At 39.7% G+C, this 25,666-nt stretch overlaps 2 protein-coding genes across 4 annotated transcripts in view; both read right to left on the minus strand.

Moving 5' to 3' along the window:
• The window catches only part of LOC126876600 (uncharacterized), a 177,374-nt gene that overhangs the window by 8,743 nt on the left and 142,965 nt on the right, over positions 1–25,666 (minus strand). The window lies entirely within an intron of this gene.
• On the minus strand, positions 522–16,652 carry LOC126876607 (uncharacterized). Of its 3 annotated transcripts, XM_050639522.1 has the most exons (5): positions 16,006–16,100; positions 15,221–15,343; positions 14,926–15,001; positions 14,622–14,704; positions 522–790 (listed from the first exon to the last, which is right to left on the minus strand). In XM_050639522.1, the coding sequence occupies exons 1-4, from the start codon at positions 16,087–16,089 to the stop codon at positions 14,670–14,672; spliced, it is 318 nt and encodes a 105-aa protein (XP_050495479.1). In that variant the 5' UTR covers positions 16,090–16,100; the 3' UTR covers positions 522–790; positions 14,622–14,669. The 3 variants fall into 3 exon arrangements, with proteins under 3 accessions (XP_050495479.1, XP_050495478.1, XP_050495477.1); XM_050639520.1 differs by lacking the exons at positions 522–790; positions 14,622–14,704; positions 14,926–15,001; positions 16,006–16,100 and adding exons at positions 11,390–14,196; positions 16,151–16,296; positions 16,569–16,652; XM_050639521.1 differs by lacking the exons at positions 14,622–14,704; positions 14,926–15,001; positions 16,006–16,100 and adding an exon at positions 16,151–16,652 and having other exon boundaries at positions 524–790.

Genomic DNA, 25,666 nt, shown 5'->3' on the forward strand with positions numbered 1-25,666 from the left:
CTCGAGGGCGGCTAGCATCCTTTTCTAACCACCGATATGGAGATTAACCAATTAGCAGCAACACTTTCTGAACGAAGGCTTTGCTCGACGAATCCGATGATCTCGTATCCTTAGACACACCCCGTTATAGTTTTCCTGTGTGGCATCATCGGGACGGGAAAGGCATTCTCGCTCGCGATCTCATCGATCCAAGAGTAACGCCTTCGCGATCAGTGATTATTCTCAGACTTAGACTTTGTGAGTACGTTCTGTTGTCATCCCGTTGACCGCGGATTCGTTATTGAACCTAGGATCATTGTCATTAGTATCTCGAGCACCTAACTACCGCGGTTACTTGTCCGGTTCTATAATAATCGTATTTGCACTAGTCAATGTCTTCTCTATTGCATAACGACAACGTGTAACCCAAACGAAGATTCGTTTCACGCCCCTAACCCTAATTCTAATGTAAATCCCGACATCAGAAGTGGGATCAGTGCCGGTTATAACAGTGCAAGAGTTTACGACCATCGTGCGCGAGTTAATTCCGTCGCTAGTGCAAAATATCGAGTGTGGAACCTAACAATTTTTCGACTCCGCTGCATGGTGCGCAGCTACCAATCTGATTATGGAGGAAAATCCTTTACAAAGCAGTGCCCCGAATATAATTTCAATACCGAGTGTCGAATCGACTTCTACGTAGTGGAGGCGCTAACTTGTAGATCAAGCCATCCGGGTGAGTCGTTTCCATTTTACCCCGATTTCGGAGCCGAGTGTTCGCTAATTAAAGAATCCGTAGTCTTGAGAATTTCTGGCAAAAGAACGATTGATATAGTAGTAATGCGAGGAATAAGAGATATTGGTACTAAACGTATCGCTCAAATCTTGTCCGTTGCAGGTGTTAGTGGTTAGAGATAAATTTTTCATGTCCTCGCTGATAGTTATTTAACAATACGATATCGCGATTGCTCGTTCAATTTTAAGCCAAGATTTTGACGTAATATTACACAAAATAGCATCGCTATGTGCAAAACAAAATAATTAATGCCTGTAATAAAACCGCCGAAAACGAGATCGATGTTAATGAAGTTGACAATGAGGTACGTGGTAGTGATAAAGGTAGATTAACCTTTCTTTTCGAAAATTCAGAGATTCATACGGGTTCCCTACGTACTCGTACAAAAAAAAAATACAGGCCAGTTAGAAGTACAATTAATTGATCCTAACATCGCCGTACAAGGAGTCCTAATAAACTTCGCGAGCGCGGAATAGTACGTGAGAGAACAAACGATTTAATTACAGCCAAAGATCATAAAGCCTAGTAATTCACCGTTCGCGAGCCCTGTGTTACTCGTGAAGACGAACAATGGTTCAGATAGATGATAGGTAGATTTTCGAGAACTAAATAAATACACGGTCGCGGATCGGTATCCTTTACCCCTCATTGCGGATCAAGTCGCGAGATTGCAAAAGCGAGATATTTTATTATTCTGGACATGGCCGGTGGGTTTCTCCAAACCCCTATTCATCCTAATTCTAGGAGGTATACAGCCTTGATTACCCTCGATGATCAATTTGGATAATGAGTTGTTGTTTTCTTCGAATTCTTTTGTGCCTTTGTTCGATCCATTCGATGTCCTTTATTTGCATAACATAAGTGCGTGCGCGTTTAATGTTTCTTCCGGAAGTCATTTTCGGGACGGCGATACTATGCTGACTCCGTCGAAAATGGGGATTCTTATAGTTTCGGACAACCCTAATAATTGTGCAGCTCATACTTGTCTAAATATTCTAATATTTATGTTCTTCCTTGCTACAATTTTGTAAACCATCAAAACGTTTACTATGGAAATCCTCAGGAGTAGTCGCGTGCCAAGTCTTCTATAGCATTTGACCCTTTTTAATTGTGGTGACATAAGAAATCATTTGGTCGGAGTGATCTGTACTACACTTTCCTTCATTGTATTCAGCAGCGGCTGCTGATTTCGATGTTGCGAACAAACGAAACGAGAGATCATTCTTGAGATTCCTTTGAAAACACGTGTAACAGTCAACGTGCCATTCGTACGTTGTCGTCTATTTGGATGATGTCCTAATTATTGCCGACCCGATAGATCAAGCTCTAAAAGTATTGCACACCGTACTAGATACCCTTGTAAAAGCCGGATTCTCTTTTAACTTTTCAAAATGTTCTTTTCTAAAGGCATCGGTACTCTATTTGGAATATGTAATTTACGACGGAGAAGTTCGTCCCAATCCGGGTAAAATGCACGCCTTGAGTTCTTTACCTGCGTCAACGACCGTCACACAGCTCAGGCAGTTCATAGGTTTAGCCCTTTATTTCCGAAAATTCGTCCCTAAATCTTCACGGGTAATGAAACCCTTGTATGCGCTTACTTCCGATAATAAAAACATGACTTGGACAGATAGGCATGGAAAAATAAGGCAAAAGGTAATTTCCGCCCTGACCGACGCGCCGGTGTTAATGGTATTTGACCCGAACTACCCGATAGAACTTCGTATCGACGCTAGTTCGGATGGATATGGTTATTTTAATGCACAAGATTGAAGGTAAAAATAGAGTAATAGAATATTACAGTATAAGAAGTAACCCTGCGGAATCTAGGTATCATTCTTACGAACTAGAAACGTTAGCAGTTGTGAACGCCGTCAAGCATTTCCGTCATTATCTCCACGGACGAGAATTTCTTGTCGTCTCCGATTGTAATCCTTTGAAGGCATCCAGTAGTAAGGTAAATTTAAATGACAGGGTTTACAGGTGGTGGGCTTACTTACAAACTTTTACTTTTGACATTCTGTACCGGGAAGGTAAACGAATAGCCCACGTAAATTTTGTCTCGCGAAATCCCGTAGACTTGGATCACCTTACGATCAACGAAGTCATAGAGAAGGAAATCAATCTGACCGAAATCTCCGAAGACTAGCTATTAGTGGAATAACGTCGCGACTCCCAAATTTCTGGGATCGTCAATAAATTACAGAACGAAGAGCTCGCGGAAGACGTCGCGAATACGTATGAGTTACGGTCCGGTACCCTTCATCGTAAAATACAGAGAAAAGGCAGAACTCTCTGCTTGTCCATTGTCCCCAGAGGTTTTAGATGATCTGTTATTAACCATGTGCAACAGTCAATTATGCACTTAGGTTGGGATAAAACGCTTGAGAAACTGTGCGAGTGTTACTGGTTCGAAGGAATGGCGGAGTATGTTCGCCAATTCGTAGAGAACTGTCACGCTTGTCAAGTTTCGAAGGCCAGTTCAGGTAAAATACAAGCTGAATTACATCCTATACCTAAGACCAGCATACTTTGGCATACAGTTCACGTGGACATAACGGGCAAACTAAGCGGTAAAAGTGGTTCGAAAGAGTATGTCATTGTTTTGGTCGACGTCTTCACTAAATTCGCATATCTGCATCATACTCGTAAAGTAGATTTCCTTAGTACCGTTAAAGCACTTAAGTACTATATTTTTATTCGACAGTCCCTGCCGGATAATAGCGGATCAGGGAAGATGTTTTACGGGCAAAGAATTTCCAGACTTTTGTCAAGATAAATACATTAAACTCCATTTAATTGCGACCGGAGCTAGTAGGGCCAACGGACAGGTAGAGCGTATTATGAGTACGCTAAAAAAAAAAAAAAAAAAAAACATGTTCACAACAATAGAAACCAACTGGCGGTCCTGGCAAAACGCGATCGGGGAAATACAACTGGCCTTAAATTGTACCACCAACCGCGTGACTAAGTCAAGCCCGTTGGAACTACTAATCGGTAAAACAGCGAGACCCTACGGCTTATCCCTACCCGACAATATCGAAGAAAGAGAAGTAAATATCTCCCATATAAGACAGCAGGCGATAAGGAATATAGAAGCAAGCGCCAAATACGATAAGGATAGGTTCGACAAAAACAAAGCTAAAATAGTTAGGTTCAACCTCGGTGATTTCGTGTTACGCAAAAACGAGGAAAGAAACCAGACGAAGTTAGATCCGAAATTCAGGGGTCCATTCGAGATAGCAGAGATTTTGGAAGAAGACAGATATACTCTAAATACCTTAGACGGCAAACGATCATATACGGACAGACATGACAGGCTGAGAAAAATGCAAGAAGGTTGCGTCCCTGTTGAGATAGACGTCTGCGGTGATGACAACGGCGGTGATAATAACGATGCAAGTACACTGACCTCCGAGGATAACTAACACCGCGTTGTAGTCGTAGTAATACACCCAGTGGCGTTCTGCGCTTTCTGTTGTAACCCGTTTAGTGGTTTTCTGCGCTTTCTGTTGTAACCCGTTTAATGGTTTTCTGCGCTTTCTGTTGTAACCCGTTTAGTGGGTTTCTGCGCTTTCTGTTGTAACCCGTTTGTGGGTTTCTGCGCTTTCTGTTGTAACCCGTTTAGTGGTTTTCTGCGCTTTCTGTTGTAACCCGTTCAGTGGTTTTCTGCGCTTTCTGTTGTAACCCGTTTAGTGGTTTTCTGCGCTTTCTGTTGTAACCCGTTCAGTGGTTTTCTGCGCTTTCTGTTGTAACCCGTTCAGTGGTTTTCTGCGCTTTCTGTTGTAACCCGTTTAGTGGTTTTCTGCGCTTTCTGTTGTAACCCGTTTAGTGGGTTTCTGCGCTTTCTGTTGTACGCCCAGTGTGGCGCTCTGCGCATTCTGTAACGCGCCCAACGTGGCAATATGATCCAACAAACTGAGGTTCACCGGTGTACGAAATCGAAAATGATCTGTTGTGTCATTACGGTCTGACTGGCGACTCACAGAACGCACCTAACACTTTGAATACAAATTATAACATTACAAATTCCTATTCTCTTTTACTTTTCCGTTGTCAAACCTCCGAACGAAACTTTGTTATTGCACTGGACCCTTGACTTACTTGGACATTTAGCTAAATCGCAAATAATGTCAGTTGTATCGAATCTAATGTAAGAAATACGATATTTTAGTTACACACGAGGACGTGTGATAGTCAGGATGGCCGTGTCGGAGATGAAAGAACACCGGAGCCTTTGGAATTTTGGATAACCCCGCAACATTGTAACCTAGAGTCTACTATAGCTGTAATTGAACAATTGTAGTTATTCAACCCGATTGTAATTATTCGAGAATTGTGATAATGAGCTTGGGCTCGAGGCGACAGTCAGTCGCCGAACGTAGCCGCGGTCACGGGATGAACGCTTTGCCTAACAAAGGTATGAAGTAATTCTATAGCTCTCCTTAAAAGAAATATTTGTGGCGACACGCGACAGTAAACATTCCAACGGTTTCTGTCCCGTGGCTCGCCACGTGCAGACCCTATTCTTCGAGTAAGATGATTGCCAGATGTCGATGCGTCTCCGCAGTACATGTTCGGCTAGCCCGAGGGCCCGTTATAAATCTTAAGGTTTAGTTAACTAAAGTCCTTCAAACAGACAAACAGTCTTTGTCCCAACTACGGGAAGATAGGGAAGACATATTTTTCAACGAGCGGCGTCTCCCACTAGCAACTTTCCCTCGAGGGCGGCTAGCATCCTTTTCTAACCACCGATATGGAGATTAACCAATTAGCAGCAACACTTTCTGAACGAAGGCTTTTCTCGACGAATCCGATGATCTCGTATCCTTAGACACACCCCGTTATAGTTTTCCTGTGTGGCATCATCGGGACGGGAAAGGCATTCTCGCTCGCGATCTCATCGATCCAAGAGTAACGCCTTCGCGATCAGTGATTATTCTCAGACTTAGACTTTGTGAGTACGTTCTGTTGTCATCCCGTTGACCGCGGATTCGTTATTGAACCTAGGATCATTGTCATTAGTATCTCGAGCACCTAACTACCGCGGTTACTTGTCCGGTTCTATAATAATCGTATTTGCACTAGTCAATGTCTTCTCTATTGCATAACGACAACGTGTAACCCAAACGAAGATTCGTTTCACACCCCTAACCCTAATTCTAATGTAAATCCCGACATATATATATATATATATATATATATATATATATATATATATATATATATATATATATATATATATATATATATATATATATATATGTATGTATGTATGTATGTATGTATGTATGTATGTATGTGTGCGCGTATGTTTTATATTATCGAATACTCTATAAAATAAACTACTCAAAACAATAAATAACGCAATCGAAGAATTACAAAACACACAACATAAATATATATATATGCGTATATTCACACGAACAATACTTGTCACTTTAAAACAATATTAATAAAAACGAGCGGCAGACGGAAAATTACTTCGGTATTAAACAAAATTAAAGACCCGTCACTATAACTTTGCTGATGACATTTATGAGCAGCCATGTTAGATTTACACGCATCACGGCGACAGGAATATTAAGGATTAATGGAAGTCAGGCGCGAGAAATGAATCATTAAAACACATTGTTAACACTTTTCTTTAATAAAATCTGTGCGCAACTACAAATGTAAAAAATATATATATATATATATATATATGTAGTATCGGGGAGAAAGGCCTAAGAAACGTCGAGCTAACTACAGACAATGTCGCGAGAGCCGAGGCGCTGTCGGCTCCATCAATGCATTACCGGGTCCTTCAAACAAATAGCTTTGCCGAAAAGACCTACGTGACCCTGGCTACGAGCGTCTGCAGAACACGTGTGCGGTGGGCCTAGCAATAGACAATAGAATGCTACAACGGCCAGAGAGTCAGTCGAGAAGCAGAGTTTGCGAGTGGCGTTGCCGAGAGAGTGTTGATTGCATTTTGTGAAAGTCGAGTCGTTATCTAATTATTTAGTTGTGCTGTTTTCTGTACGTTTGGTGTGAATAGTTCAGGTTGAACATCAATCGTCTTTTTCTGTCCGATTAACATCTGTATCATCCATTCCTTCTAAATATATTATATCACGATATTACATATATAATCAATTAAAAAGGGGGAAATATAAAATTAAAATACATATATTTAACAAACATAAAATAGATATCACATTTAAAATATATATATATATATATTATACATAAAAACAAAAGACATTTAAAAGGAAAAAAATAATAATAATAAGGAACCTCTGATGGAAATGCCTCCGCAAACATTGTTCGAACGTCGTTCACCGAAACCTAGGGAAACAACAAGAAAGGGTTAGGTTGGGGTTAGGTTGGGGTTAGGTTAGGGGTCAAAATCGCAAAAACAATCATAAGCGTACCCCCAGCGGACCACCACCCTGTGGGGGATGGCATTATAAATAAGCAAAGCAACGTAGAGCAGGGCTCATTATTATTCTGGTGAACATTCTTATTACGTTCATTATTCTTCGTTCATTATTCTTTGCTCATTATTATTCCGGTGAACATTCTTATTACATTATTCTTTGCTCATTATTATTCTGGTAAACATTCTTATTACGCTCATTATTCTTCGCTCATTATTATAGTGATCATTGTTATTACCGTTCATTATTCTTTGTTCATTATTATTGCGATCTTCGTTATTACGGTTCATAATTATTTTGTTCACTCTTTGTGTTCATTGTTACTACGTTCGTTATTGCGCTCATCTTTAGAAATTTTGTATAGTATTTTGCGCTTCGGGGTCTTTAGTTTTTCGGTCAAGAAAAGAGAGCCACGACTAAGTAAAAAGAAAATTTTATCTTTGAACGCGCATTGTAATTGCGGTATTAATCCAGTTAGTAAATTGTTCTGTCTGTATCGAAATAGATAAATAAAGTAAACGTTGATAGTAAACTATATTCGAGTTCAAGTAATAAACCCAGCAAAAACTTCGACGACCACCGGAGCAGCTGAGGTAATGGCGCCAGACAGCGCCTACTCCTCAAGGTAAGAAAATTAATTTTGAGAATTTCCTTTTTCTCTGATAATTTCGTTGCCCTCGAGAATCGAATTAGAACTTCTTATCATCGGTTTCCGATTATCAAAAACACCCGTTGATCTTCGCATTCCTCCTCCCACTGTTGGTAAAATACTACCCGTCTTTGGGCAAGGCTTGCGAAATCACACGAGTCCCACACAGAGAGGATCGTTAGAATCATCCTCGATTATTAAACTCAAAAGGCAAGAAAATCGTGGTAACAGAATCTATCGTAGTAAATGAATTGAGTTTCGGTTCTACCGGCAAACTACTACAGCGAAATTAAAAGAGAAGAAGAAGTCAAACGTAAAAATAAATTTATATATAACAACGAAAAATCTCACATTCCTATCCAATCCAGCAACGCTAAAATATATATATATCCGGCTAATAAAATATATATAAAGGTAATAATCTAAGCAATTCTACATTCAAATAAAAATCCGTTCAACGAGGACAAATATTTATTGTTCCCAGCTTTAATCCTGTCCCGTGCCAGTATCCCTGCACATAGCAGGTTAGCCGAAAAGTGGAATTCGTTTACCAGTTGCATTAAGCGTCAGTTAACGCTACCAATTAAACAAAAAATAATAAAATTAAGATATTTTGAAATAGTCCTTAGACTATTTCTGGTGGCAGCAACTACCGTATTAATTAGAAATCTAAATCAGTATTACATACACAATAATATCATTTCAATTTATTTCCCTTCAGATTAAATTCAAACTCAACAAAAAAAATTTTTCAGTAAAATTTAAATTTAAAATTTGATCGATGTCAATAAACTAATACGTAACATTAGTGTTAGTAAATATTTTGGTGGCAGCGGTGGGATACGCTTCACGGAGGATTAAAGTTGGTTTAAACAGTTCGATATGCTCCATAGAAGATTAAGTTGTCACGCTTGACAATAAAATATTAATTTTAAGAAACAATGGCGACTGTAGTGGAATCGTTGGACGAAGAAATGGTTTTGACATTGTCGGAAAAGCTTAAAGCATGGGATGCGAACTTTCGCGATATGAGTGCAAAACTCGCCGAATTACAAAGCGGCTTATTCGAACTTAAAACAAAACAAGAACCTAAAACACCCGTATCGCCGCCGACAACGCAACAAGAGACGGTTCAGCCGAGTGGACATACCCAGCCAATTGAGCTAAAAGACGCGATCGAATCGGTGCCAGTGTTTGACTGATATCGACCATCGGTATTCCACTTTTTAAGAGCTTGTGAGCGCGCGCGAAATATGATTCCCAGATATCAAGAACCTCAATTGGTAAAATTGTTAGTAAATAAGCTCCGTGGACACGCGCTCCTCGCCATCGAAGACACAGAATTAATGAGTCTAAACGATTTCGGAAACAAATTAAAGGATCTATTCGGCCCAAAGAAATCTCTTAACGAATATAAAGGGGAATTAGGAACGATATTTCAACGACCCGGGGAAGACATATTAGATTATATGGATCGCGTTAGAAATCTTAGATTGGCAATAATGGACGGAGAAAGAGGCGACTACGGCATCATATCCCCCGATATCCAAGATACTATAGATTGGGAAACGAGAGAAGCTTTCGTTAAAGGACTTCCGAACGAGGTATATGTGCGAGTAAAAATAGCAGGGTACCATACTTTAGAAGATGCGTATCGTCAAGCCGTCAAAGCAACACACGAATTGAAACAAATAACCGATAGAACGCGACCCCAACGACCGACACCCTCGAACTATTACAGACGCGACAACGCACATCCTTCGAACACTAACAACAATATCAGGAACAACCGCCAAGATCGAAGATTGGTACCTCCATCGCAGAATTTTTTGAATTCTACAAGACAAAATATCACGTGTAACTATTGCAAAAAGCCCGGGCACTTAGTAAAAGACTGTTACAAATTTAAAGCCCGAGTAGATGCCGGATTAATCGTACCCTATGCTTCGAGGCCATCGGGAAACCAAACACGTCCTTCGGGAGAATGGGGCGAGCCACGAAGGAACGATACGCCGAATCGCCCAAGAGTACAGGCGGCAACCAGGCGACCGGCGCCGACGGCAACAAACAGAAAAAGGGCAGCCACCCCCGCGAGATCGACTCCACCACCCATAACGAGAGACAGAGCGAACGCAATGCCGACTATAAGATCGAACGAACAACCACTAAATACTGTGGGGGAGTCATCCCACAACCAAACAAGGTCACAGACAGAGAATCCAGAATCTCAAGACAAAAGGGAAAGAGTGAAGCACAAGCAACCGGCGAAGGAAAATCATCAGGAGTTGAATTCAGATTCGGAAGGCGACCTCTCCGAATTATTTCAGTAAAATTTAACGATTCCCCAACGACCCCAACTGCACGAATAGTTTCCCCAGATCTAAAAACTAAGACGAGTTTACTATTAGACTCTGGATCGGAAATCAATATTATCAAAAAACCTGCTTTACCCGACTCAGCCATCATCGACGAAAAGGAATCAATCGAAGTGCGAGGAATTACGGCAACGAGCCTGGTCTCCCTAGGGCAGACGGTAATACAGGTTGCGGGCCATCCGGTTGTTTTTCATGTAGTCAATGATTCATTGCTAATCGATCAAGACGGAATCCTAGGATCCGAATTTTTTGCAGGTTGTAAGGCTCGTTTAGATTATGAGGGAAAACATATCAGATGGGGAAATATTTATATTCCCTTCGATACTAAAGAAAAAATAATTATACCGAAGCGAAGTTCAATAACGTGTTCAATTAATATCGCTAATCCAGAGATAAAAGAGGTATTTATTCCAAGAATCTTGGGAACAAGGGAATCTATTTTGGTAATGCAGTTGTGAGGAATCATAAAGGAAAAGGTTACATAAGAGTAATAAATACTACTTCGAGAGATTACGTATTTACAACACCAACGATGGTAATTAAAGAATTTGAAAATCTCCCCGCCCCCCACTCCGCTTCCTAGGACAGCGTGCAATACAGTTCTAAGATCGGAGGAAAGTAGATACGATAAAATAAATGAGTTACTACGACTCGAACATTTGAACGAAGAAGAAAAGGAAAATGCTAAAAAATTGATTCGTAATAATCAAGATAGGTTTCATATTCCAGGAGATACATTGGAAGCAACCGAAGTTCTGGAACATAGGATAATTACAACGGATAATATACCCATCAATACTAAACAGTATCGATATCCACCAATACATCGAGAAGAAATAAATCGACAGGTCCAAGAACTACTAGATACGGACGTAGTGGAACCATCAATATCTCCATATAACTCCCCGTTATGGATTGTGTCCAAAAAACCCGATTCGCAAGGAAATAAGCACTGGAGATTAGTCATCGATTATAGAAAATTGAACGATAAAACGATTGGCGATGCCTTCCCACTACCCAACATTACAGAAATATTGGATCAATTAGGAAGTGCAAAATATTTTTCCACGTTTGACTTGGCATCGGGCTTTCACCAGATCCGTATGTCACAGGAAGATGCCCACAAAACTGCATTTTCGACACCATACGGGCATTTTCAATTCAAAAGAATGCCCTTTGGATTAAAAAATGCCCCAGCAACATTTCAACGTTTGATGAATTCAATATTATCTGGTCTGCAAGGAATAGAACTATTCGTCTATCTGGATGACATAGTGATTTATTCCACGTCTCTCCAAGAACACGAAATTAAATTTAATAAATTAATGGAAAGGCTGAGGAAAGCTAAATTACGATTACAACCTGATAAGTGCGAATTTTTACGACACGAGGTGAATTATTTAGGACATATAATTAGTGAGGATGGCGTGAAACCCGACCCAAAGAAAGTCGAAGCCGTATCAAAATTTCCACGACCAAAGAGGGTGAAAAATATCAAACAATTTCTGGGACTAGCAGGATATTACAGAAGATTTATACCCGATTTCTCCAAGGTCGCAAAACCATTGACACAACTATTAAAGAAAGACACTCCCTTTAAATGGGCAGAAAATCAAGAAAACGCATTCAATAATTTAAAGACAGCGTTAGTGACGAAACCCATCCTGCAATATCCAGACTTTTCTAAACCCTTTAACCTTACTACAGACGCATCAGGATATGCAATAAGCGGTGTACTGAGTCAAGGGCCAATCGGAAAGAATTTGCCGATAGCGTATGCCTCAAGGCTATTAAATCCCGCCGAACAAAACTACTCTACCATAGAAAAGGAGTGTCTGGCAATTGTTTACAGCGCAATGCACTTCCGACCGTATCTTTACGGAAGAAAGTTTACCATCGTAACCGATCATAAACCTTTAGTGTGGATGCATTCTATCAAAGACCCTACTTCAAGAATTTGGAAATGGAAATTAAAGTTATCGGACTTCGAATTTGATATTGTATACAAAGAAGGCAGGGCGAACGCAAACGCAGACGCATTATCTAGGAACCCTCCGGAAGTTTGTTTACCAATCAGAAAGAGAGAGGAAGTCTCACCGATTCGCTATCCTGTCTCAAAAAGATTCGAAATAGATACGTCAACCGAAGACTCTCCCATATTCGAAGCTAAACCACACGTCTTGCCTCAATCCAGTGATTCTAAAAATCAAGGAAAGGGTTTTACCCGAAAACATTTTACAATAGAAGAAACCCCCATAAAATATTTAGACCAAGCATTAGCAGAAATCGATGTAAGTACAGATAGAGAAATAACCAATCGAGAAAAAGAAGACACGGATACAACAAGCGAAAAAGAGACCTCCACTGTAATTCCAGAACCAATTCAACAACGAGAAAAGGACACGAGACCTACGATAATTGCGGAACTAAGAATTTCAGAAACCCGAGACTCAATTGCGAGAGTAAATGACCATAAAGTAGTATTTATAGATATACATGGCAATCCGATAAATAAAGGAGCCTTAGAAATGAAGGAAACGGGAAAATTGCCTCGTTATAAAGATTTAATGTTAGAAAAAGCAAGATTGAATTACGATTCTGGAAAATACATTGTATTCCTACCGATAAAGGAAAATAGAAATATTCCAATAACACCAGAAAATTTATTAAACTCGCTAAGATCTCTATTAGACGTAGTAAATGAAAAACAGTTAACTTCGTTCAGCATTAGCAAAGGAAACTTGGAGGAAATACCCTGGCGATATACAATCAGAAAATTAAAGGAAATATTTATGGAAAAAACCTTAACCATCACCATTTGCACTGGGGAAGTAATTACCCCACCTGTGGAAGCGCGGAACAACATAATATGAGAAAAACATGAATCAAGCGTAGCAGGACACAAAGGAATAACAAAAACTTATCAAAGAATACGACAACATTACTATTGGGAAAATATGAAAAAGGAAATTCAAGATTACGTAAGAACATGTAAGGAATGTCAATTGAAGAAACTCACAAGAATAAAAGCAAAGCAACCAATGGTACTTACAGACACACCAGGTAAAGCGTTCGATAAGGTTAGTATGGATATTGTAGGTCCATTACCAAAAACCCAAAAGGGAAACGAATATGTATTAACTATCCAAGACTTATTAACAAAATACTCAATTGGGATTCCACTAGGAGGAATCTCTTCAGCCGAGATAGCGGACGTTTTTGTAAAGCGATTTGTCGTTTCGGGTCACCGAGAGCTATTCTCACTGATCAAGGGACGAACTTTACATCCTCACTAATGAAGAAAGTAGCAAAGAGATTCCGCATCAAACAATATACCACGACGGCATATCATCCACAAAGTAACGGTTCAATCGAAAGATTTCACCACGTGCTGATAGAATATCTCAAATTATATATTGAAAATTCCAAAAATTGGGACGAATGGGTAGAATTAGCTATGTTTTCCTATAATACCTCTGTACACGAAGGAACGAAATTCTCCCCGCACGAATTAGTTTTTGGACATCTAGCCAGAGAACCTACTGGTGAAGTAATAATCGAAGAGAACATGGAACCAACTTACGCAGAATATCTCGAAGATCTGTTCGATAAAATTAACACTGTACAACGAATGGCAAGAGAATATTTGATAAAATCCAAACTAAGATCAAAAGAATATTACGACCGACGAATCAACCCCCAAGATTTTAAAATAGGAGATTCGATATATTTACTAAAAGAACCCAGTAAAGGAAAATTCTCCGATCAATATACTGGACCATACAAAGTGCTAGAAATCTTGCACAACCAAAACGTCAAGATCGAAGTAAAAGGGATTCCGCGAACGGTGCATTTAAACAAGTTAAAACTAGCGCATAATCGAAATAAGCAATGAATAAAGCGATTTCAGTAGGCAACGTAGTGCGGTAGTATATGTTATAGTGCTGTTCGTCGAATAATACAGATATCGAACACCTAAAAGGAAAAAGGAAAATTATTATACGTGTTTCAATTATTGCTTAAATATAAAACGTGTTAACTCAATGAACAATTAACTAGTGAAAGTGAAAGTTACCTTGTGAACAAGTGATCAACACACAAGAAAGTGTACGTGCAAGTATAGGTTATGGATCGCTGTTCGTGGAACACAATGTATGACAGCTACCTAAAATAAGTGAATAAATTAGTTTCAATTGTCTCAGTGCAAAATACAAGGTTACTAAATGTTAGAACTATATTATGGATAAATCAAAAGGAGGTGTGACACTGTTCGTCGAACAATACAGATAGCGAAAACCTAAAAAGAAAAAAGGGAAAATTATTATGTGTACTCCAATTATTGTTTGAATATACAACGTGTTGATTCAATAAATAATTAAAAGAGGGAAAGTGAAAGTTACCTTGTAAACAAGTAATCATCATATAAGAAGGTCTACATGCAGAATAGGTTATGGCTCCCTGCTTGCGGAACACCATGTACCACCTGAAAATAAACGAACGAATTAACTTCAATTGCCTTAATGCAAAGAGCAGCATCGCTAAATGTTATAACGGTGCTGTGGAGGCGTGGCACTGTTCGTCGAATGACACAGATAGCGGAAACTTGGAAAAAGAAAAGAAGTTTATTACGAGTGCTCCAATTAGTGTTTGAATGCAAAACGTGTTAGTTCAACGAATAACGAAAACAGTGAAAGTGCAACTTACCTCGTGAACAATCAATCACCATACAAGGAAGTGTACATGCATGGATTTCGCAGATTAACAAGAAGAAATAAAATAGCTGAGAAATATAGAAAGTGGTTAGAAAATAATTAAAATAGATTAATTGAGAGTTAGTAATAAATATAACCGGAGTAAAAGGATATTTTATTATGTATTAATCTACGTAGTATTGTTATATTATCATATCTAACATGTAGAAGTGGATTTTGTAATGCACAATAGCGGTCGCACACACAATGCATTATACACATATTAAATTAAATGAATTAAACAGTACCTTTATAGCCACAGATATAAGACGATTGAAGGCAACCGTAGTAAGTATCCAAGGCATATCGAAGAATTGGATGACGTTGTGGGAATGATCCAGGTAAGTGACGCAACATCGAATGAGTAGAATCTGAAGAATTATAGACAATGTTAATCTAATAAATAAATTTTAACCACTAATAAGGGAACTAATTCATATCATACATAAAATAATAACAAATAGCAAGTACATGCAATAATAAATTAATAGGGAAAATAAGGAAAGGTCAATAAACACAGAAATAGGTTAGAAATTACAATGTGAATCTAACAAATAAATTTTAATCACTAATAAGGGAACTAATCCATATCATACATAAAATAATAACAAATCGCAAGTACATGCAATAATAAATTAATAGGGAAAATAAGAAGGGTCAATAAACACAGAAATGGGTTAGAAATTAATCAAGATAGACTAACTAAATATTAACGACAAGACATGACTGAACTCGGTGCAAAGGAATAAAGTTATGCTACACGAAATAATTGGTAACACAATACACAAAACATTAACTAAATTAAACGAGACTTACATAAATGCAAGTCACGTATAATCAAAACAATGACTATTGAAATTCGGTAACAATACAATCCATGCTATCACATTAAAGTAGCACACGGTATTGACACACACAATATCATGAAACACAAAACAATATTACAAAACACTACTAAATAAAATTATAGTGATTAACAATTAATTAGCTATTTCAACAACACGTTACTGTTGACATTAAACCAATGCCATACCAAAGAGACACGCGAGCGGCCATGTTGAAAAATTCGTCGCGCGCACATACAAATAATAGCCAAAGCAATGTAATACAGCATCATAATAGCAATGTTAGGTACTAATAAAAAAAAAAAATAATAAATAATATATATATACATTAACTATTTTTATATGTGTGTACAGAACTGATGGCGAACTCATCAACCATTCTCTGAACGACGGATGGAAGAACATGAATAGCAATCCGCACAGTGGAACTGTAAAGTATTTGTAAGCCACTCACAAAACCAAATACTGATGCTATCCACCTGTAAACAAACAACATTTATAACTATGCATATAATTTTCACTTATGTTCACCAATATATATATACACGCATGTTGTAAAGTAGGCGATATTTATAACATTCACTTCCATTGATAATGCAAGTGACTCATAAAAATAAGCCGTCGTATTTATCATTGCACGCACATATATATATATACTCGAAGACAAGGTACATTTGTAATATTTATTCCTATTGATGATATATACTTATATATTTATAACAATAAAACAAATCTCATTTATACTACTTACCAATACGTACGCATATATGTATATAATTACAACCCAAGTAGTATTCATAATATTTATTTTCACTGATAACAAGTACGTAAAACCTAAAATAAAACAAAAGTTTTAACAATAAAAAAAGGGGGGAAGAAGAAAAAAAGAAGAAAAAAGAAGGAAAGAAAAAATAATATAATATATAAAAATTTTCTTTTTCTATAAAAGGTTATTCCTATTTCTGATAAACTCGAGAAATGAAAACATTATACCATGATACACTGACATAAAGATACACCACACAGAAGAAACTAATAGAGAACGCTTTAAGCTTGGCAAACTTACCGCCCGACGAATTTGCATACACCATAACCAAAACCCAGTCAGTCCAGTAACCAAAACTGTCAGTGCAGCAATATTTGGAATACTCGCAATATTTAAACTAATCAAGACAATAATAGATATAGCCGCACACGGATACCAGTTACGTGAAACTTACGAATGTGGAGCAATATGCGGCTCAGTCACCCACCCGCTACTATACCTCAAACGAAGACGAAATATCGTGGATCAAACAGCACAACCTCAAGGGATATCGATAACACCGGTAGTCACTCAACTACCAACGACATCTACGTCCGCCTTGAGCGAACTCAGAGATACCATCAGTCAAATTTCCTTTGGAAATTTGAACTCCAAGGGCGGGAGTGTCACGTCCCGCGCTCCGCACGCGCCGTAACAAGAACAAGAAAACCATTCTATACAAAACACGCGAATAAGGATTTGAATGCACAAACGAACACACGGCACTACGAAACGAAAGGAAGGATTAACAAAACGAGGGCGATTAACGGATCCAACCAATAAACAAAATACATATACACACAATTCTAAATAAACCAGGAAATAAGAATAACTACAAAAGGGGAAAATAATTGAAACGCCAGGAATATATATATATATATATATATATATATATATATATATATATATATATATATATATATATATATATATATCTCAATCAATCAATTTGGAGAGTTACATATAAGTATAAACATATATGCCGAACATGTAATAACCTAGTAAATATTAGAGACAGTGCTTCCAATACTATGCAATAAATACAATATTATCAATTTATGAAATATAAGTATACATGAAGTCAAAAACTAATAGTTTAACGAATACATAAAACATACAATATTGTATTATTAAAGAAATGAAGGTTACATTGTCAGAAATATATATATGTGTGCGAATTCTATCAAACCGATAATCTAAGATACATACTTAAAACTAGCCTACATTCCGGTAAAGGATAAATAAATAATTGACATTTCATTTCATATGAATACTACACTGCCAAGAGAAATATGCATATGAATACGTATATATATATGTCGGAGAGGCAGTGGGGATAGGGTTGTCGGTGTTTGAGGAGTCTTCATTGAAGGTAGCCATCGTTGCGGTGTAGCGAAGATACGATTTATTGACACAGGTATGAATAACACAGGTTTGACAATCTATCACGGCGGTGAGACGTCCGCGACACTAGTGACAGTGATCTCCGGTTCAATAACGAATCCGCGGCCAACGGGATGACAGATGGGCGTTCTCGCTGAATCTAAGTCTGACTCGTAAAAATAATTGCTGAGCGTAAAGACGTTACTCTTTAGTCGACGGGAGCGCGTCAAAGAATGCCCGTCCCGTCCCGATGATGCCACAGAGGAAAACTATAATGGGGTGTGTCTAAGGACACGAGATCATCGGATTTGTCGAGGAAAGCCTTCGTTTAGGAAGTAAGGGAAATTGACGTTGCTGCTAATTGGTCAATCTCCATATCGGTGGTTAGAAAAAGATGCTAGCCGCCCTCGAGTGAATGTTGCTAGTGGGAGACGCCGCTCGTTGAAAAATATGTCTCCCCTATCTTCCCGTAGTTGGGACAAAGACTGTTTGTCTGTTTGAAGGACTTTAGTTAACTAAACCTTAAGATTTATAACGGGCCCTCGGGCTAGCTGAACAGGTGCTCCGGAGACGCATCGACATCTGGCAATCATCTTGCTCGAAGAATAGGATTTGCGTGTGGCGAGCCGCGGGACACAACCCGTTGGAATGTTTACTGTCGCGTGCCGCCACAAATATTTCTCTTAAGAAGAGCTATAGAATTACTCCATACCTTTGTTAGGCAAAGCGTTCATTCCTTGACCGCGGCTACGTTGGGCGACAGACTGTTGCCTCGAGCCAAAGCTTACCGTCACTAATCTCGAACAATTACAATCGGATTGAATAACTACAATAGTTTAGTTACAGTTATAGTAGACTTTAGATTGCAATGTTGCGGGGCTATCCGAAGGTTCCGGTGTCCTTTCATCTCCGACACGGCCATCCTGACTATCACACGTCCTCGTGTGTGGCTAAAATATCGTGTTTTCTTACATTAGCTTCGATGCAACTGACATTATTTACAGTTTAACTAAGTGTCCAAGAAAGTCAAGGGTCCATTTCAACAACGAAGTTTTGTTCGGAGGTTTGACATGCAAGGAAATGAAAGAGGGCTCGAATTAGTAGCGCTATAATTTGTGTTTAAAGAGCTAGTTGCGTTCTGTGAGTTACCAGTCAGACCGTAATGACACGACAGATCATTTCGATTTCGTACACCGAAGAGTCTCAGTTTGTTGGATCATGTTACTGCGTTGGGTGTATCACTGTGGGTATGTTACAGATGTATGAGACATCACAGTGGATATATTGCGTATGTGCAAAACGTCACTGTGGATATATTACAGATGTATGAGACATCACAGTGGATATATTGCGTATGTGCAAAACGTCACTGTGGATATATTACAGATATATGAGACATCACAGTGGATATATTGCGTATGTGCAAAACGTCACTGTGGATATATTACAGATATATGAGACATCACAGTGGATATATTGCGTATGTGCAAAACGTCACTGTGGATATATTACAGATGTACTACAACCACAACGCGGTGTTAGTGATCCTCTGAGGTCGGTGTACTTGCATCGTTATTATCACCGTCGTCGTCATCACCGCAGACGTCCAACTCAGCAGGGACGCAGCTTTCCGGCATCTTTCTCAGTCTGTCATGTCTGTCCTTATATGATCGTTTTCCGTCTAGAGTTTTTAAGGTATACCTATGTAGTATCGTGGACGAAAGGCCTAAGAAATATCGGGCGAACTATGAATAATGTCGCGAGAGCTGAGGCGCCGTCGGGCCCATCAATGTGTCATCGGTATTTTCAAGTGCATAGTTTCGTGGAAAAGACCTACGTGACCCTGGCCACGAGCGCCTGCAGAACACGTGTGCGGTGGGCCTAGGAAAAAGACAACAGAATGCTGCAACGGCCAGAGCGTGAGTCGAAAAGCAGAGTGCGAGTCGAGAAGCAGAGTGCGAGCTGAGCGGAGACAGAGGTTGCGAGTGGCGTTGCCGAGAGAGTGTGGATTGAGCTGTTTTCTGTACGTTTGGCGTGAATAGTTCAGGTTGAACAACAATCGTCTTTTTCTGTCTGATTAACATCTCTATTGTCCACTCTTTGTAAACACATTATATCACGATATTACACCTATCTCCTTCCAAAATCTCTGCTATCTCGAACGGACCCCTGAATTTCGGATCTAACTTCGTCTGGTTTCTTTCCTCGTTTTTGCGTAACACGAAATCGCCAAGGTTGAACCTAGTTATTTTAGCTTTGTTTTCGTCGAACTTATCCTTATCGTATTTGGCGCTTGCTTCTATATTCTTTATCGCCTGCTGTCTTACATGGGAGATATTTACTTCTCTTTGTTCGATATTGTCGGGTAGGGATAAGCCGTAGGGTCTCGCTGTTCTACCGATTAGTAGTTCCAACGGGCTTGACTTAGTCACGCGGTTGGTGGTACAATTTAAGGCCAGTTGTATTTCCCCGATCGCGTCTTGCCAGGACCGCCCGGTGGTTTCTATTGTTGTGAACATGTTTTTTAGCGTACTCATAGTATGCTCTACCTGTCCATTGGCCCTACTAGCACCGGTTGCTATTAGGTGGAGTTTAATGTTCCTATCTTGGCAAAAATCTCGGAACTATTTACCCGTTAGGACACCTCTCTTGACCCGCTATCATCCGGCAAGGACTGCCGAATAAAAATATAGTACTTAAGTGCTTTAGCGGTACTAAGGGAAATCTACTTTACGAGTATGATGCAGATATGCGAATTTAGTGAAGACGTCGACCAAAACAATGACATACTCTTTCGAACCACTTTTACCGCTTAGTTTGCCCGTTATGTCCACGTGAACTGTATGCCAAAGTATGCTGGTCTTAGGTATAGGATGTAATTCAGCTTGTATTTTACCTGAACTGGCCTTCGAAACTTGACAAGCGTGACAGTTCTCTACGAATTGGCGAACATACTCCGCCATTCCTTCGAACCAGTAACACTCGCACAGTTTCTCAAGCGTTTTATCCCAACCTAAGTGCATAATTGACTGTTGCACATGGTTAATAACAGATCATCTAAAACCTCTGGGGACAATGGACAAGCAGAGAGTTCTGCCTTTTCTCTGTATTTTACGATGAAGGGTACCGGACCGTAACTCATACGTATTCGCGACGTCTTCCGCGAGCTCTTCGTTCTGTAATTTATTGACGATCCCAGAAATTTGGGAGTCGCGACGTTATTCCACTAATAGCTAGTCTTCGGAGATTTCGGTCAGATTGATTTCCTTCTCTATGACTTCGTTGATCGTAAGGTGATCCAAGTCTACGGGATTTCGCGAGACAAAATTTACGTGGGCTATTCGTTTACCTTCCCGGTACAGAATGTCAAAAGTAAAAGTTTGTAAGTAAGCCCACCACCTATAAACCCTGTCATTTAAATTTACCTTACTACTGGATGCCTTCAAAGGATTACAATCGGAGACGACAAGAAATTCTCGTCCGTGGAGATAATGACGGAAATGCTTGACGGCGTTCACAACTGCTAACGTTTCTAGTTCGTAAGAATGATACCTAGATTCCGCAGGGTTACTTCTTATACTGTAATATTCTATTACTCTATTTTTACCTTCAATCTTGTGCATTAAAATAACCATATCCATCCGAACTAGCGTCGATACGAAGTTCTATCGGGTAGTTCGGGTCAAATACCATTAACACCGGCGCGTCGGTCAGGGCGGAAATTACCTTTTGCCTTATTTTTCCATGCCTATCTGTCCAAGTCATGTTTTTATTATCGGAAGTAAGCGCATACAAGGGTTTCATTACCCGTGAAGATTTAGGGACGAATTTTCGGAAATAAAGGGCTAAACCTATGAACTGCCTGAGCTGTGTGACGGTCGTTGACGCAGGTAAAGAACTCAAGGCGTGCATTTTACCCGGATTGGGACGAACTTCTCCGTCGTAAATTACATATTCCAAATAGAGTACCGATGCCTTTAGAAAAGAACATTTTGAAAAGTTAAAAGAGAATCCGGCTTTTACAAGGGTATCTAGTACGGTGTGCAATACTTTTAGAGCTTGATCTATCGGGTCGGCAATAATTAGGACATCATCCAAATAGACGACAACGTACGAATGGCACGTTGACTGTTACACGTGTTTTCAAAGGAATCTCAAGAATGATCTCTCGTTTCGTTTGTTCGCAACATCGAAATCAGCAGCCGCTGCTGAATACAATGAAGGAAAGTGTAGTACAGATCACTCCGACCAAATGATTTCTTATGTCACCACAATTAAAAAGGGTCAAATGCTATAGAAGACTTGGCACGCGACTACTCCTGAGGATTTCCATAGTAAACGTTTTGATGGTTTACAAAATTGTAGCAAGGAAGAACATAAATATTAGAATATTTAGACAAGTATGAGCTGCACAATTATTAGGGTTGTCCGAAACTATAAGAATCCCCATTTTCGACGGAGTCAGCATAGTATCGCCGTCCCGAAAATGACTTCCGGAAGAAACATTAAACGCGCACGCACTTATGTTATGCAAATAAAGGACATCGAATGGATCGAACAAAGGCACAAAAGAATTCGAAGAAAACAACAACTCATTATCCAAATTGATCATCGAGGGTAATCAAGGCTGTATACCTCCTAGAATTAGGATGAATAGGGGTTTGGAGAAACCCACCGGCCATGTCCAGAATAATAAAATATCTCGCTTTTGCAATCTCGCGACTTGATCCGCAATGAGGGGTAAACGATACCGATCCGCGACCGTGTATTTATTTAGTTCTCGAAAATCTACCTATCATCTATCTGAACCATTGTTCGTCTTCACGAGTAACGCAGGGCTCGCGAACGGTGAATTACTAGGCTTTATGATTTTTGGCTGTAATTAAATCGCTTGTTCTCTCACGTACTATTCCGCGCTCGCGAAGTTTATTAGGACTCCTTGTACGGCGATGTCAGGATCAATTAATTGTACTTCTAACTGGTCTGTATTTTTTTGTACGAGTACGTAGGGAACCCGTAACGGATGAATCTCTGAATTTTCGAAAAGAAAGATTAATCTACCCTTATCACTACCACGTACCTCATTGTCAACTTCATTAACATCGATCTCGTTTTCGGCGGTTTTATTACAGGCATTAATTATTTTTGTTTTACACATAGCGAGGCTATTTTGTGTAATATTACGTCAAAATCTTGGCTTAAAATTTAACGAGTAATCGCGATATCGTATTGTTAAATAACTATCAGCGAGGACATGAAAAATTTATCTCTAACCACTAACACCTGCAACGGACAAGATTTGAGCGATACGTTTAGTACCAATATCTCTTATTCCTCGCATTACTACTATATCAATCGTTCTTTTGCCAGAAATTCTCAAGACTACGGATTCTTTAATTAGCGAACACTCGGCTCCGAAATCGGGGTAAAATGGAAACGACTCACCCGGATGGCTTGATCTACAAGTTAGCGCCTCCACTACGTAGAAGTCGATTCGACACTCGGTATTGAAATTATATTCGGGGCACTGCTTTGTAAAGGATTTTCCTCCATAATCAGATTGGTAGCTGCGCACCATGCAGCGGAGTCGAAAAATTGTTAGGTTCCACACTCGATATTTTGCACTAGCGACGGAATTAACTCGCGCACGATGGTCGTAAACTCTTGCACTGTTATAACCGGCACTGATCCCACTTCTGATGTCGGGATTTACATTAGAATTAGGCTTAGGGGCGTGAAACGAATCTTCGTTTGGGTTACACGTTGTCGTTATGCAATAGAGAAGACATTGACTAGTGCAAATACGATTATTATAGAACCGGACAAGTAACCGCGGTAGTTAGGTGCTCGAGATACTAATGACAATGATCCTAGGTTCAATAACGAATCCGCGGTCAACGGGATGACAACAGAACGTACTCACAAAGTCTAAGTCTGAGAATAATCACTGATCGCGAAGGCGTTACTCTTGGATCGATGAGATCGCGAGCGAGAATGCCTTTCCCGTCCCGATGATGCCACACAGGAAAACTATAACGGGGTGTGTCTAAGGATACGAGATCATCGGATTCGTCGAGCAAAGCCTTCGTTCAGAAAGTGTTGCTGCTAATTGGTTAATCTCCATATCGGTGGTTAGAAAAGGATGCTAGCCGCCCTCGAGGGAAAGTTGCTAGTGGGAGACGCCGCTCGTTGAAAAATATGTCTCCCCTATCTTCCCGTAGTTGGGACAAAGACTGTTTGTCTGTTTGAAGGACTTTAGTTAACTAAACCTTAAGATTTATAACGGGCCCTCGGGCTAGCCGAACATGTACTGCGGAGACGCATCGACATCTGGCAATCATCTTACTCGAAGAATAGGGTCTGCACGTGGCGAGCCACGGGACAGAAACCGTTGGAATGTTTACTGTCACGTGTCGCTACAAATCTTTCTTTTAAGGAGAGCTATAGGGTTACTCAATGCCTTTGTTAGATGGAGAGTTCGTCCTGTTGACCGCGGCCACGTTCGGCGACTAATTTTCGCCTTGAGCCTAAGCTCATTGTCACAAGTCTCAAACAAATACAATTGGTTAGAATGACGGCAAATCGTTTAGTTACAACTGCAGATTTTAATTACAATGTTTTTATGGATTTTCCCGAGGTTTCAGAGGGAAGGCACCGGTGTCCTCTTATCTCCGACAAATATATATGTATATATATACGTATGGACAGTTCGAGAATTCAATTATCTTTAAAATTCGATTTCGTTGCACAGAGTTTATTTAGGTTTGAATATCGGATTATTTAAATTGTTATAAACAAATATGTATATATATACGTGTTACGACCGTTCGCGGAGAGACGCGATCGCGAGGAAAACGCGTCAGCGAGAGGCGTAAATTCTCGCTACGATTCGGTGAATCGACGCCGCGAAGTAGTCGTTCCCCTGTTTCGGTTAGGAAATCAGAGGTGGTTGATATGAATATGACACAGTAGTAAGTTATATTTCACCGTTTATTCCACAACTTATAACGAGGATAGTTACACTGGTGCGTATGTACGAGATGAGTGAGTGACTGATGTACGGGTGTGTATACTCGCTCGAAGGATGTTGACCGTTCGAAGGATGTAAAAACAGTACTCTTGGGAGACGATGCTGTCTCGGAGGAGAGCTAAGGATGGGTGTGTCTAGCGCACGGGACTATCGGATTTGTTGGTGCCGATGTTATTTAGGAGAGTGAGGGAATAAGCTTCGTTTTTAATTGGTTAAACGAAGGGTCTTAACCGCCCTCGAGAGAAAGTTGTTAGTAGGAGGAAAGTTGCAGCGTACGTGACAAAAACTGACTTTCCCTTGTTAAGCCGTGGTAGACAATAGTCTCTAGAAATTCCTCCGAACCAGATGTTTGTTTCGTTTGAAGGACCTTTTCTAGGAAATCTATGTGATTTATGGAAGGTCCTTGACATCATGGAAAATACGCTGCGAGTATCCGACGACATCTGGTTGCCATATTGCCCGCGGTGTGTGGCCTCGGCTAGGTAGAGTGTTACGCGACGTAACAATACGTATGTATAGTTCGAGAATTCAGTTTCTTTAAAATACAATTTCGCTACACAGAGTTTATTTAGGTTTGAATATCGGATTATTTAAATTATTATATATGTGTGTGTGTGTGTGTGTGTGTGTG

Source organism: Bombus huntii, unplaced genomic scaffold (genome assembly GCF_024542735.1).
Source record: "Bombus huntii isolate Logan2020A unplaced genomic scaffold, iyBomHunt1.1 ctg00000085.1, whole genome shotgun sequence".
In the NCBI taxonomy this organism is placed as follows: domain Eukaryota; kingdom Metazoa; phylum Arthropoda; class Insecta; order Hymenoptera; family Apidae; genus Bombus; species Bombus huntii.

Coding starts and splice junctions, on each gene's coding strand:
- LOC126876607 (XM_050639520.1), bottom strand. Junction 15,344..16,150: donor TGTACACACATATAAAAATA/GTTAATGTATAT, acceptor ATAATTCTTCAG/ATTCTACTCATTCGATGTTG. Junction 14,197..15,220: donor TTATATCTGTGGCTATAAAG/GTACTGTTTAAT, acceptor TTTTCCTTTTAG/GTGTTCGATATCTGTATTAT.